The sequence below is a fragment of the Barbus barbus genome (assembly GCF_936440315.1).
Source record: "Barbus barbus genome assembly, chromosome: 2".
Lineage (NCBI taxonomy): Eukaryota > Metazoa > Chordata > Actinopteri > Cypriniformes > Cyprinidae > Barbus > Barbus barbus.
The window spans coordinates 41,453,808-41,469,434 of NC_136730.1; the positions used below are offsets into that span (position 1 = coordinate 41,453,808).

The 15,627-nt window shown below is 43.2% G+C and overlaps 1 protein-coding gene across 1 annotated transcript in view; it reads right to left on the reverse strand.

The window, feature by feature from the left end:
* The window catches only part of LOC306887952 (zinc finger homeobox protein 3-like), a 145,290-nt gene that overhangs the window by 53,158 nt on the left and 76,505 nt on the right, over positions 1-15,627 (reverse strand). Inside the window, exon 4 of the mRNA XM_079446012.1 lies at positions 10,427-10,658. Coding sequence (XP_079302138.1) covers positions 10,427-10,658 — 232 coding nt within the window. The remainder of the gene's footprint in view (positions 1-10,426; positions 10,659-15,627) is intronic.

The window sequence follows — 15,627 nt, forward strand, 5'->3', positions numbered from 1 at the left end:
TCCATTTTTGCCTAATTCCTCCCTGCCACTGACACAGGCACCTCGGAAACTAAACCAGGAGCAGATTAGCGCCAGGCATGGCGTGATTGACAGCGATCTGCACGCTCGTTTCGGACACCTATGCTGTGGCTCCATCCCAACCATGAACCCTTCCTCCCTCTCTCTCCGTAAGTGTCTCCACCTCCTTAACAACTGTGTGTGATATTCGGCAAATACACGCAAAAGACACATTTTAAAAAATGTCTTCTCACTTCATTTTGACTGTGGCCTGAGAAATGCTATGTACTATTAATATATTACACTCTGCTAATAATCGTTCGAGTTTCTAGGTTGTGCTCAGCGATAAACAGAGGTTCGCTGTATTATTCATCATTTGTTGATGTGTCTGGTTTGCGCTGGTTTAAATGACTGACACCATGGGAATGGATTTGAAATTGAGGGACTAGTAGATGCGAAGCGAGCATGTGTGTGTACAGTATGTTTTCTTTAATAGGCACGGGTTGGCTTGTCATCTCTATGGCTGCTCCACAGCATTGGCTCATTAAGGACACAGAGCGGAGTGATTCTGGTAAGTTCATGCTAATTTCCGTCCCTGTCTGCTCAACCACCCTTCTGAGACACTATTAGTGCCTGTTTGAATATTCAGATACGCAGGGACCAGAGACACACAAATTAAATCCCTTTATTCTGATTTAAGTCCTACATTGGGCTCCATCTGCACCCCCTACATATGGGCAACAGTAAAGAAGGAGGGCAAATATGGAGAGAGTGAGAGAAAACAAGACCCTCAAGAGTGTTTCTGGCATGCTAACCGCTTGTATGAGAGTTACGAAACATATAAACATTATAAAACTTAATATCTAGTGATAAAAACTCTTAATTTGAGCTGCAAAGTTTTAAGGCCGTATGAGCTGATAGTTAGTCTTTCAGAATGAGAGGAACTCTAAGGAAGTCTTCAAAACAGGTGCGTAGAGTCATTGACCATAGAGAATGAGGGGAGAAAAGAGAGGGCAGCTTTTAATAGCAGCACTCGCTCTAATGCAGTGCCACACGGCTCTAAAGTGGGGCCGGAATTGCGTGTCTTTCCCTCTTGACTGTATGGCACAGCTGAATTGACTCGATACGCAGAGCACTCCTGTACGGTGACTGAGCAGTTAGCATGAAAATTGACCTTTGCTTGCTTTCTGAACTGTGGATTATTCATCTTTAATGCTTTCAATTGGTCAGGGTGGCTTGAGCTGGAACCTTCCGACATACTTGCCTTCTTTCCTTCCCTTCTCTGTTTTTAAAACTCATTTCTAACTGAAAAAAAAAAAATGCACTCCAAGACCTCTGCGAATGACCATGCCAAGAATCCCAGCGCAATAAAAAGGGCAAAAAAGCTTGTAAACTGCAGCAAGGATTGGAAATCAACAGACAATGATTGCATATGCAGTAAGCGTTTAACAGGCAATGTGTAAAACAAAGAAAGAGGGAAATTCGGGCTCAGTAGTGCTATTGTTCTGCTGTCTTTACGTAGGGCTGCTAAAATATGGCTAAAATAAAGGCGTGATCGCTGCCAAATGGCCATAAATTGACACCAAGACTTGCAAAAATGGCTTTGATACTTTTCTCGAGAGCTCAGCCTTTGATGTGCCATGGCATGACTTCGTACTTTATCCAGTCGCAGTCCGACAAAACACAAAGTGCTAGAATAAATACACAACATTCGCTTCGCACTGAACGTCATTGTCTAAAGATCATCAATCAGTGGGCTCAGACCCATCTGAACAGGCTGCAGTGAGAATGTGTCTGCTAGCAGCTAATAAAACAGAAATGACAGAGGCAGAGTCCAAGCAGACAAAGAGATAGTGTGAAAGCTTGAGACGTCATAAATCTGGCCCAGTCAAACTCCAGGAATGTCCCAGTTTGTCAAAAACAAATAGCAGCTTGTCTCCGACCATTGCTGTGCAAAGGAGCCCTCACATCTGGTCAAACAGACCTCGCGCTCTGTCAGGAATCTGGTCGAGTCCATTTCGGACAAACAAGGCCTTGAAGGGGCATCGTATTGCCCCAGAAGGCCTCTGCAGCAGTATGCGGACTAATCAGAAGTCTTCATCAACAACGCTAACCACATGTTACAGTGTGGCTAATCGATAAGCCCTGCGACGGCCTACAGCGTGAGAATCGCTGTTCCTTGCCTGTGAAGTTTTGCCGGGCACATACAAGGAGCGAACATGATGGCATCTTCGTGTAGGAATCCTGCCTTCGCTCCCCTCAAAGACCCCTGTCAGAATACACTAATGTCACATTGATCAGCCGTCTTGCCTTCCCTAACATCCCCCCGTCCCCACTTCTGTCGCTCGCTCCTTCTCTCCTCTGGGCTGTGTGTGAATAATCAAGCGAGGGCTGAATCAATGGCTGCCGAGCGGCTCCACAGGTAAAGGTTAGCAGGGTGGAATATTGAATTATTCCTGCTTCTCTCATCAGTGCCATCTGCTTGGCTGCTTCTAATTGACAGGTCAGAGGGACAAGATGGCTCTCCTCAGTATCTATGTGTGTGTGAGAGCCCGATCTTCGGCGCTCTAGCTGCAAAACAACAGACAGCATGTCTGCGATGAAACGTACATCTTCCCATCAGCGAGGGATTGTTTCATGTGCCAGTTGCCCTGAGAAGCCACAGCCGGAGAGAGAGAGAGGGCATTCTGCTGTCAGAGCTGTGTATGTAAAGACACAGGCAGCTCATCCACAGCCAAAGATCATAGCTTTTGATCTTTCGCTTCCTCTCTAGAGGGGACAAATCAGCTTATTAAAAAAATACAAAAATCTAAAATTTTCACCGTCTCTGATCGACAATGGGAAAACTCCATCTCTCAATCCCTCTGTGTTTTTTATAGCCTGTGGTCACACCAAACTGATGAAACTCACCCGTCTCACTGAAGTAGCAGCGTGGCATCAAATGCCAAATCTGAGAGCAAATAGAAACCCATTGGCTTCAGTCTCAAGTGTAACTGACATCCATAAATAAAAGGAAAATCTATATGAATGTACAGCCAGTCATTTCTTAACATCTGACATACAAAAGATCACTACAGAATACTTGGAGAAGAGCTCCACATTTAGTTCTCTACATTTATCAGATTTGAATTACAATTTGTATGTTTGTGGACATTTATACAGTACATGCGTATCAAAAGTATAAAATAGGATAAAACATTTTTTCAAAATAAAATAAAATATGTGACCCTGGACTACAAAACCAGTCAAAAGGGTATTTTTTTTAAATTGAGATTCATACATAATCTGAAAGCTGAATATATAAGCTTCCCATTGATATATGGTTTGTTAGGGTAGGTCAATATTTGGCCGAGATCTGGAATCTGAGGGTGCAAAAAAAAATCTAAATATTGAGAAAATCGCATTTAAAGTTGTCTGAAAGAAGTCCTTAGCAATGCATATTACTAATCAAAAATTACATTTTGATATATTTACATTAGGAAATTTACAAAATATCTTCATGGAACATTATATTAGAAAATAAGAAGAATTGATAATTTTGACCCATGCAATGTATTGTTGACTATTGCTACAAATATACCTGTGCTACTTAAGGCTGTTTTTGTGGTCCAGGGTCTCATATAATATATCATTTAATTTTGGAGGATTCTGAAAGTCGATATTGGATGCTGAAATTACAGTCCGTGGGTGATACTAATAATCTCAAAGTGGTCAACAACTTGTATTTAAAAAAGAACATTATATATTGGGCTTTCATTTCTAAAGACCTTTTCAACTCTCTCCATCTGCTGTTTCTCCTCCAGCAGCACATTTCTGCTTAGCCGCAGTCAGCTTGGACACATGACTGACAGTTCCTGTCCTCTGCGGTCTCAGTGCCCTGACTGACACAGGACGAGCGCGAGCCTTCAGCCTGCCACCCGAAACCCTTGCGCCCCGCTCGCGCTCCCCACCGCAGCCTCCAGGCCCCGGAATAGAACTCATTAGCACGTTTGGTAAGTACAAATGAGATGACTGCCTCCTGATGGACTGTCTATCTTTTGGATCAGCTTTCAGGGAGAGTGTCTCGTAATGACGGGTGAAGGGAATGAAAGAGGGGGAGAGAAACTAATATTATAATGCTCTCTGCGCTCACTCCGGGCAGTGCACCTCACAACGGCCTGAAATGGAGGGCCCTGAAGTGGGCTTGATGACAGAGGAGGCCTCTTTCACCCACATGCAGGATCCCACTGTGGGTGTGTGAACACCCACATGCGTGTTAATTGGGTGTCTGTGAGCATGTGAGCCTATATACAATACAAATCTGCTGCACTTGTACAATTTACACCCTCTTATCATCTCCAGATCGAAATGGAGCAAAGAAACAGGCATGTTTTGAACATGCACGCTTGACGTACATACATAAACTCACATACGTACTGCTTCGAGGCCCTCCACTTGACCCAAACCCCTCTCACCTCCCTCTTAGGGCAACCAGTGGTCAGAGCTATCCGGGCCCAGCCAGTAAAATGACAGAAGAAATCGCCACGCAATCCGCTTTGATTCACAGACAATCCCAGAATAGCAATACTGCTTCTTGGTCAATTTGCAGTAGCAGGATGAGCAAGGGAAGGAATTTATACAGCGGCTGTCTATAAACCAACCGGCAAAGAAAAGACTTCCTTGTGTGAGCTTGGCGAAGACATATGAGCCCTGCCCAATGTTGCGCTGAGTGGAAAATCCATAAAGCCATCACTTAGGCTCTTTAATAAAAGGGCTAGTTTCATTTTAATATTTTTCAAAATGAAAGTTAATGCATTTATGAAATTCGTGGCACGCTCAGAGGACTAAAAACAATTTCCTCTGCTAGGCTGTCCCCTAGGATTAGGGGACAGACGTCCGAGAGGAGCCGACCCGAGGCCCTCCGGGCCCTTGGTGGGGCCCTTGCCAATCGGATCACTTCCCCTCATCTCTAGCAGCATCCCAGCAATACCAGACTTTATTAAAAGAAGCCTAATGATGTTTGTTGCATGAGTTGCCCTGTCTTTGCTCAGATGTACCATGGCATGGTTGGGGCGTAGGGGTCGTGGTTAGCGGCTATAATATCCTGTTTCTGGGAAGGTTTACTTTGCATTTTAACAAGCATGTAAAAAGAATAGGACATTCCAGGCCCGGCTGCTGTCTGCAGGGCTATACGGGGCCCTGGGTCCAGACACGAGCCTTGCCCTGGATAGCCCTAGCCAGCCTTCATAGCGCCTCTTGCCCTGCGGAATGCACATGCTTTATGTGCTTCATGCAGACATGTGGCCCCAGTCAATAAGAAACAGACACATACAAATGCGCACACACACACATATCCACATCTCTCTAAGCAAAGGGTGCCATTCCAGTCCAGTAAAAATAAAGGTAAGGCCTTTTTAACATCGACTCTCCTCTCGATTGATATTTCCTGTCCATCGTCCAAGGGCTTTAGTAAGTAAAGCAAAGAGCCCAGCAAACATCCAGCGTTTCCTTTAATAATGCATAAATCTGTGCATGCAATGTATTTTTGCATAGCAACATATACTATTCACGAGGCTGCTGGCAGATTGTAGTTGGAGGAGAGAGATGCAATTCTTGCTGAGATAGGGAGAAATAGGAAAAATTATACTCTTAAAATTATACTCTTCCCCATGTCCTGGTCTAGGCAGCAAAAATACAAATCTAGTTTAGGGGCCAGTGACATACAAGTGTTTTATTTAAAACGGAAAAAAAATATATTATATAAATTTTATATATTATACAAAATGATATACATTCAATTATATATTTTCTTTTTGAAATATTAATTATTATTATTTTTTTAAATCAATATTTTTTTAAGTTATTTCATAAGCAGTAAGGCTTTTTTTCTTCATTCTGATTTCAGGACAGTTCCATCACCTTGACATTTTGACTTTATGCCTTCAAAAAAAACTCTAAATATGTAAATTAACTTTAATTAAAAAATTAAAAACACGCTCATCAGAGAAGAGGTGTGTTCAAGTCATTGTAAGTATGAATTTCATTTTTTAGATAAAGCAACAATAACAACAAAAAGTCATGTAATTGACCCTTGGATCGGTCAAAGTCTAATTTAGACTCTCCAGCGCACTTCCCTCTCCCACTTGTGCACTGAGAGGGGAGGGCTGCAGTTGGCATGAGAAGCCAAGCAGGCCGCTGTTCCTGTGTCTACAGACAGGGATTTCCTGCAGCACGTCATAGCTCAGCGATCACGGCACTGCCATCTGCGACTGAAAAAGATTTACATCAGCAGCTAATCCACAGCGCCAGTGCAATGTGTACGCACTCCAAAACAGCTTTCTCTCCTACAAAAATACACAAATCTTCCAGGCTGACAGTAAGCAATGCCACCCAAAGGCCTGTAGCGCCATCAAAAAGCCAACTAACCATCTTTCAATTCAACTTACCTCTTTTCTTACTCTCCCTCTCCCCTGTATCTGTCAGTCTGCAATGTTCAAAAAAACTTCAGTCCATTAAGTCTTCTGAAATGAGAGACCCCAATGTGTCATCCAGCTATATGCCCTGGTGAACATCACTCATAAAACCTGTCATCTGCTGCTGTAGTGTCTCTTCCCACACATCAAGCTCAGACACGCACACACACACACCCGGGAAGCTGACTGTGTCCGTATAAGCATGTGTTAGTGTGTGTTGTCTTGGGCGCCTGAGCTTTATAATTTTGGGAGACCCTTCTTGCAGAGAGCTCCTTTGTGTTGTGGCTAGCGAAAGGGTTAAGAACGACAAATGGACATCCAGTGAGAGAATGGCATGCTTGAGCAGCACATTTTCAATGCGGGGGCAGGAATTAAAACAATGCCTGCCTTTTATCCACGCACTGCTCTAATTGGATGGGAAACTCTGCCGCCTTGGCACTCAGTGGGCGAATCAGAGGGCAAAAAAAATATGACACAGAAGCCCAGACTACACCACATGCACTCCCGCCCAGAGTCCACCACCATACAGACTTGTGTGTATGTATTAATGTCATATCTGGCTATCTTGTATTGTGTTCGTTATGGGTCTAATAATGCTTAGCTGGCATGTATTCACGGGTGATTGGTTACTTAAATCAAGCCTGAACTTGGTTCGTTCTGCGAGAAAATATCATAACACCATATGGATCAGAACTGAAAACAACGCTAATCAATATTTCCTCAATCAATTGTTTTCATCAACAGCATCTGCTATGGCACACTTTCTCTGAATTAGTGGTATGGATCTTTTTTTAAAAATGATCCTCATTGATATTGTTAACAAATGACCAGAAAATGGAATGTGACAGTTCTACAGAGAGAGACGAGAAAAACCTCCCTCAGAGGTGGCTGTGCAGCCTTAATTTGTGAACTATTAAAGTGCTGTATCTGTTGGTTAATGTACATTACTGGGGGCTCTTAATTCGTAAACTTCCACACTAATTGTTCGGCAAAGAGTTTTGAGGTTTAGGTTGCAGTCCCACCTCCTAGTTCATGTGAACTATCTGCATACTACATTCTGAACTCATTGAACTCTAGACCAATTGAAAACTAAGGGCCAGATTTACTTGTGCCAGAGCAAACTGTCTTTTGGCATTAAAATAGAACGGTCAGGATTTACTAAAGACACACAGTGAAAAATTAGCTTTGAAAAGGCGTAGACAGTTATGTTTGCGCCTGACCTTATTGAATATGCATTTGTAGGAGTTTCCCTTTATGTCACAAAACATTTATGGGAGGAGAGTATTAAAATGAATCACGCAACGCAACGCTAATTTGCCCTGTTTAGTAAATCTAGCCCTAGATGTTTAACAATTCATGCCCATAGCACAGGATAACTTCCATGCTGAAGTTTAATACTTAGGAGTTAGGGGTTACGTAAAACTTCTCAGTCCACATTGTTGTTGCCCAGGGTCGTCGGAAACTCTGGGGTGAGAAAATTGGGGAGTAGGAAAGTCGAGCTCTGCTTGGGGAAGAAGCCCAGCACCTAACACCAACAGAGCTGCACACCGCAGAGCAGCAGCCAAGGGAATTGCTGCTTAGCTGACCCAGAAATCCAGGGCCAGCTTTGTTTTAAGAAGCAGGGGAGCCTTCTACCACTTTAGCAACTGTGCCTCAACCACAAGAAAGAGCCCAGTGCCTCAGAAGAGCTAGCGGGGAGGAAATTAAATATTACACCATCAGGGAATGGCTTCAGTTGGATAAGGGGAGGCAGGACATTAAGAAGTGTAAAGGTAGTCTGGGGGAGGGCGGGTTCATAAGCGCTGTGGACAGCGGGCGAGGAATTAGCAATGTTTCGTTCTCGCTGTTGAAGAAGTATGTTCATTATCAGCCTAATTCGAACAAGATGCCGAAGCAGGGAGTTGGAGAAGGCAAATAATGCCGACATTCTTTATTACACACCTCATTTCATTTAACTGACCTTTAAATATATATACTTATTTATACATACAAGAGTTGAAAAGAGTCAGTCAACTTTGGCCCCGCTATTTAAAGGGATGGGACTTGTTTTCAAGGAGAGCAGTGCGCCACGGCTTGGCCGACAGGAGCTTGAGTTTGATCTTGCATCCGTAGGGCAATCAATCAGCTGTTCAACGCTCCAACTGCAGCCTGCTCCGTTTGGTAAACAGAGCGTCAAAAGCTATTAGGACAGCGATTCCTCTCTGAAAACCCAGCCTCCCTAACAGAGCGCTCTTAGGCCCGATCCTGACGTCACTTAACATGTATCAGCTATCAAAGGACAGGGATGCTGGGACCCCTCTCTCTCTCGCTCATTCCGTCTGCGTAGGAAACAATAGCTGATAATAAGAGTCAGGCTGTTTCCCTTTTGAGCTGCTGGTCGATTTACACTCACCTTGTCCTTCATCAGCATTTCCCAGTCAGCACTGGGCTAGACCTCAGCCTTAATCACCAACATATTCTCTCCTGAAGGTACAGAAATTCAATAATATCTAGTCTAGAAAAAGCTAGTAATTAAATACATCAAAAAGCTTGCATAGCCACGCAATCAGCCATCATCAAAGAACGCAGCCATTTCTCACTACAAAGAACATCTCATCTGACTAATCCTGGAAGAGTTTGGAAAAGTTGCACCGCACGGCAGACATAATGTGTTGTTTGTGAGTTGTTGGCTCATTTGACGTCAAGGGGGTACGACTGGATTGCTGCAACTAGAAAAAAGATGGCAGAGCGTTGCAAATGTGCGTGTGTGTATGCGTGTGTAGTGACTGCATGCTGCTCTGCCCACACATCCCTACTGCAGGAGTCATTACCTAACCTCCAACCAGCCTCACAAACAAGGGAATCCATTAACGCACATCAAAGGTTAGCCAAGAAAATATATAAATAAATGCTACATCAACCAAAAAAGAGAGAGAGCACGAGGGAGAGAGAGAAAACCAGACTTGTTTGTGAACTCTTTACCTCCACCTACCCAGAAACACACTCTAAATCTCCCGCACCCCCACCCTTTTAACCTAAGTGGGTCTTCCTATTGCCTTTGCATGTTCACTTGTCCACTGTACTATAGTCATTAACATATTTGGAGTGCAGCGAGCAGAAAGCTTAATTGTCCTTAATTGCTCGGCTAAATATGTTCTCTAATGATTCTCCTCAGATCTTTGACTGCCTTTTGCGCAATTTCCCGGCCGCTGGCTTCATTATCCCTGCCTCCTCGGAACAAAGCGTATTTAGAGGCTAACTCCCCCCGCCATCTTTCTCTCTCTCTCTCTCTCTCCCCCCAACGACACAACACTAAGAGCCGGTCGGGCCGCCTGGGTAACGGGAGGGAGGGGAGCAACGCACAATGGAAGTCTTTTGTCAGGGCACAAGAGTCAAAATGATTAGAAAACCAAATCCATGCTGAAACAGTGTGTTAATTGACTGCGGCTTTGTCGTCTTAATGGCGAACTAACGTATGGCCTGACTAAGGCCTCGGCCCCCACCTTTTGTTTTTGGTGCCCCATCCCCTCGCCGTTCGGAGCTTAATGGCATCAATTGTTTGTTTAATGGCAGAAAAGCACAGGGACTGTACTCGTATTAATGAACGTGCTGTGCCAGATTGCCATTGTCCTTAGGATATCCTCTCACCTTATCAGTCATCAGCGGAGCACGAAGCCACAGCAGCGATGTCATAGGCATGGCCGAGGGACTAAAGATGTGCTGTGCTCTTTCCCTTAGAAACATCCCACTAACTCCTGTGCGCCTGATGCCGCACAACCAGGTCTGAAGAACCAGGTGAATATTAAGAATCTGCTCTAATGGTAACCGGATCTGAAACCGCACTACAATGAACATTGTAGTCTATTTACAATGCAATGTCTATCAATTATCAAGTCTGAATTATGAATGGAGTGGGAATTTTCCACTCTCAGTTTCAAAAGAGGGGAACGCTATGAAGATCAGATGAGCATATAAACTCGTATTCTTTTACTTCTTACCTGTGTCGGCAGAAGGACATTTGCGAATGGTGAAGATGGCACTCAACTCCTCCTCTTCCTCAGGCAAGCCCTTCTGCAGGCGCTGCAGCTTTCGCAGGCTTTCGCTGCGCTGGTGCTTCATGGAACGGACGTGTTGGATGAGGTTCAACTTGGCCTTGGTGGAGTAGTTACACAGGACACAGTGGTAGTAGCACGACTCACCCTCCACAGCGTTCTCGTGCTGCTGCAAATGCTATAGTGAGAGAATGAACACGAGAGTTAGCATGGGGTTTTCAATGAATGGTATACCTAATGTCATTTACAAATGAATAAATCAATTACCAATCAGGACTCTGTTGTCTAACACAAAGTCAACGTCATTCATCAACAGTATGCTGGTCTCTGGACCTTAGCGCAAATGTGTGTCTCTGTGAGCTAACAAGACAGAAGAGGGACACTGGCGTCCCCTGGGCTGGTGAGGTAGACGAGAGGAGCATGTCAGCATCTACAGGAAACGCTTGAGCAGGGACACATGGAGGAAAGTGCATTGATCCCTTTCACTCAAGAGAAGTCTTTCGTCTCTGAAAAGGAATCTCCAAACATCTGCCTGTTTCACGCATGGGATGTTAAATATTGATCACCAGTGAGTCAAATACTGCTTCTTTGAGAGCGAGGCAAAGTGAGAGAGATGGGGCGGTGGTGGGGAGCTCTGACCATATCCAGAAGAGGGTATAGAGATCCTTGGGGGGACCAGAGATATGTGCTACGATCCACAAACTCAAAACAAGCCAACCACACCGCACACCCAACGGTAACACAACAATCCCGAGCTGAGTCTCTGTTCATTGAGCACACCACACCTAATCAATGAGACAAGACCAACACAATACGGGCATTGCAGGTCTATAGATCTGACTGCTAGTCCCTAGTTATCACCTGTGCATGTATGTATGCTGAAAGCACTTATATATCTTGGCTAACCTTGATTCATGTCTTCTTTCAAGTCATGATTGTTTTATAAGCTTCACGAATGCAACTTTTATGAATACTGCCGGTGTTAATCAATGGCAATTTTTCCCTTATTCATTCTTCATGGCCATCATCTCTTTGGTGAATTATGTTTGTGTATGTAGTGACAGATTTATAGCGAGACAATACGCACACCTACTGTCCACACTCAAAGTAAAACACGGGAAACAAATAACCTTTCTGTGTTCAAGAACGGCACGTTGCATCTTTGAAATTATATGACAGAGGTGCATGAAGGTAACTTTAATACTCAAAACACATAAGATGGTCAGCAGCTAGCATTTGAGCTGTGATGCTTTAAGGGGCAATGTGAGTTAAAAACACGGCTCGTAACATTTCCAATCACTTCTGCTCATCATTTCCTGTCCTCTCACCATATATAAAAAGACCAACTATTATAATGTGATAATAGCAGCATCTTTCCTAGGTCTTTTTACCTTGTACTCATTGTTTACCTTACTTTTGTTACGTGAGTCATGAAAAGCAACTAAATTGCACCATGAAGGAGATGATGCAAATCTGTAAAAATATCTCTCTGCTTTTTTACCTGGAAAAACATGTATTTTCTCTCTTCTGGAGAAGCTCTTAATCTCCTGCACAGACCACCCCCAAACCCTGACAAAGGTCGGGAAAAACAAATTGATTCATTAAGACGCGGCTGAGTTGGCTTTGCCCTGCAGCACAGAGATGAGATGCGTTTCCATCGGCTTCGGATGCACAAAGCCAGAGTAACATTAGATTTTTAACCCAATTAAGGCCACATCAGGTGTTGACAACAGTGAGAGAGGAAAAAAATATTATGTTCCCTGAAATGTTCTCCTTCTCTGGTAATATTTAATTTTCGGGTAACATTGCTATAAGGGATTTTTTTTCAAGGCAATTGTGGTGCTGGTATCATATGTCACCCTGGTATACCTAAGATGTGCATTAGGGCCACTGACTTCCAGGAATGGGTTTTGCTTTTTGTGTGTGCCCCTCAGCTCCATGTAATGGAGTTATTAGGTGATCGTAAAAGGCTCTGTCTTTCTCCTCACACTCTCTCTTGCTCTCCTTCTCTCCCTTTCCTGTTTGAAGTGGGGGTATGATGTCATTGAGTAGGTGCTGCTGGATGTTTTGGGCTTTGCTTGAGCTGCGCTTCTCTACCTCACCCTCCCTAACACATATGCAGCATATCAGAGCTCAGGTACACTGATCTGTCACAGATTTGCTTGCATAAAACACCAAATCAATCCGTTGCGTGCTTTGAGATGGCACAGTTTCTTCTTTCTTCACAAGAGAGGAGCAGAATATATGAACTTAAATGTACATCTATACTTCAGCCATCTTTGTGGAAATAAGTGCAGCGAAAAAGACGACACCTGAACTAAACTTCAAAGATCTTTAAAAAAAAAAATGCGGGGAGTTTTACAGCGCCCATAAAAAGGGCAGGATTTATGTGGGTGAACCTTAGCTGGCTCAGCCCAGAGAACAGCATTATATCACTTCTTTACCCAAACTAAAGACAGTCTACCACATAATTGATGCTAAATATGTTAGCCATATGCTACACTGTCACAATTTGTGTACAATTACTATATGTGACCCTGGACCACAAAACCAGTCTTAAGTCGCTGGGGTATATTTGTAGCAATAGCCAAAAATATATTGTATGGGTCAAAATGATCCTTTTTTTTATGAAAAAAAAATCATTAGGATATTAAGTAAAGATGATGTTCCATGAAGATATTTTGTAAATTTCCTACCATAAATATATTCAAACTTAATTTCTGATTAGTAATATGTATTGCTAAGAACTTCATTTTAACCTGTTAGCCAGCACCCCCCATTTTGGGCCTCACAGGTGAAAATGACCTACCTAAATTAAAATGGTAAAATGGCAATTTTCAATATATTTTTTTTTTTTTGCACTGTCAGATTCCAGATTTTCAAATAGTTGTATTTCAGCCAAATATTGTCCTATAATAACAAATAATGCATCAATGGAAAGCTTATTTATTCAGTTTTCAGATGATTTATAAATCTCAATTTCGAAAAATTGACACTTATAACTGGTTTTGTGGTCCATGGTCACATATTTACTCTAAAGCACCAAGGTGCTTCAAAGAATAACATGGTTTTACTAACATGGCACTGCAATGATACTTTTTGTAAGGGATTTTAGAAGGTTCAAGGCTCTCCTACACACCATAAGAAATAATATTCAGTTATATTCATAATTTCCATGTAGCAGAGATACATATATTGCTCTCCAGGTCTGACACCAGAGGGCCAAACAGACCCGTCCAAGGACCTACGTCTCTTTCTTACAAACACACACACAGATATTTCCACGTGATTCCATCTGAAACATCCACACAAGGGACCCCTGAATGCTCTCTACACCTAATCTCCCACCCAACACACACACATCCCTGGGTCTGAATGTGAAACACAATAATGCATGAGAGAGTGCTTGTGTGCGGCGTGTCTGTTTCCTATGATCCTGAGATGAAGCTTCATGCTGATAAATCACCTCCAACTGAAGTGCAGGAATTCAGCGGCTTAATGAAAAAGTCATGTTCACCGAGCAGGGAGGGGCTGGTCAGGGTGCTGTTGAGAAGTCTCCCCTCCGCAGGGGCCCCAGAACAGCCGCATGCAGGCCCCTGGAGCCAGAGAAGGCCCCAGAGTCAGCATGGCTTACATTACTACTCAAAATTCATTTAATTGGCTGGAAGTTAATGGCAGACTTACAGGAGAGCACATGAGCTGTGGGGAAGTGCAGTGGAGCGAAACCTGAGTGGGCTGGAGGGAGTAAATGTGAGTTTGTGTGTGTGTGTGTGTGTGTGTGAGAGAGAGTGAGAGAGAGTGTGCACGTGTGTGCAGCAAGTGCGGCCCATCTTTACCGGACAGGAGTTTTGATTACTCTCTCACACACATATGCACATAACGAACCAAGTGGAGGATGAATCAGTCCCCTGTACTCGTGTAGGTGAGGAAAAGCAAGGGCGACCCACCTTATCCACCCCTTCGCAACTCAACACTGCGTCTCTGCCTGCTTCGCTCCCATCACGCAGAGCTATCACTTTCAACACCTACCTGCTCCTGTGCATGGATCTACAGAAGCATCCACTTATGTGGGCTGAAAAAACACACACCTTTCACACCCATCACCACTTTAACTGCCAGAGAGCCGAGTACAGGGCAGGCACTCAGCATACCTCCACAAATGCCCAGGTCCACAGCGGAATCGTGGTAAAGTGACTATAAGTTCCACAACATACTCTACACAAGTACATGCACACAAATGCAAGCTATTCATACGCAGGTCCGTGTTGGATTTTCAATGTTACTGCAAGAGCTGCTATACAAGGTATTAGAGCAAACTGTGTTCTACAGCAAGTGTTAGTTTTTACCCACAGATTTGTTTTATGATGAAAAAAAAAAGAAATTTAGTCAATATTTCATCATGTCACATTTATTAATTTTAGTCAGACCTACTATCAAGCGAAAATGACGTCTAATTTTAGTAAAAAAAAACTAAAATTTTTCAATGCTTTTTTAAAAATAAAATGGTTTAATAGTCATGATACACTTAAGAAAAATGTTATCACTAATGAAAAAAGCGAAATTTTCATCAGTCAGTTCAGAATAGTCAGTTCGTTTTCAATTTGAATTTGAATGCATGCAATTTATCTGATCTCAAACTATCACCATGCCACATAACTGTCACTACCTACCTGAATTACAACAACCTACAGTATATAGACTTTTGAAGGTAACTCTATTGTTCGTTAAAGTACTATGGTTTGTTACGCGTTATGTATGTGCAACTGGACCACAGACTTACACTGGCCAAGCATTCACGTATGCACGTTGTGTAGAGTATTTTTTTCTGGCCTAAAGCCATACACAAATGTGCATGTGGTGAGTGTACAGCCACACACACATACAAGACCCCCTTTTGATCCAACCCCTATTTCTACTATTAAATTTGTCAGTGCTCTTAATACAAAATTAATGCATTAAAACAGATGACTATCCAGTGGCTAAATAGCTATCAATTTCTCCCAGAGCTGACGAATTCCCACTGTGAGTGAGCCAGAGAGTGTCTGAATGTGTATTGCTTTGTAATTATCCCAATGATTCTCGGCACTTAGTGGCGAGGCCTGGTGATTTCCACTCATACTCGCTCACACACATACATACATCTGCTT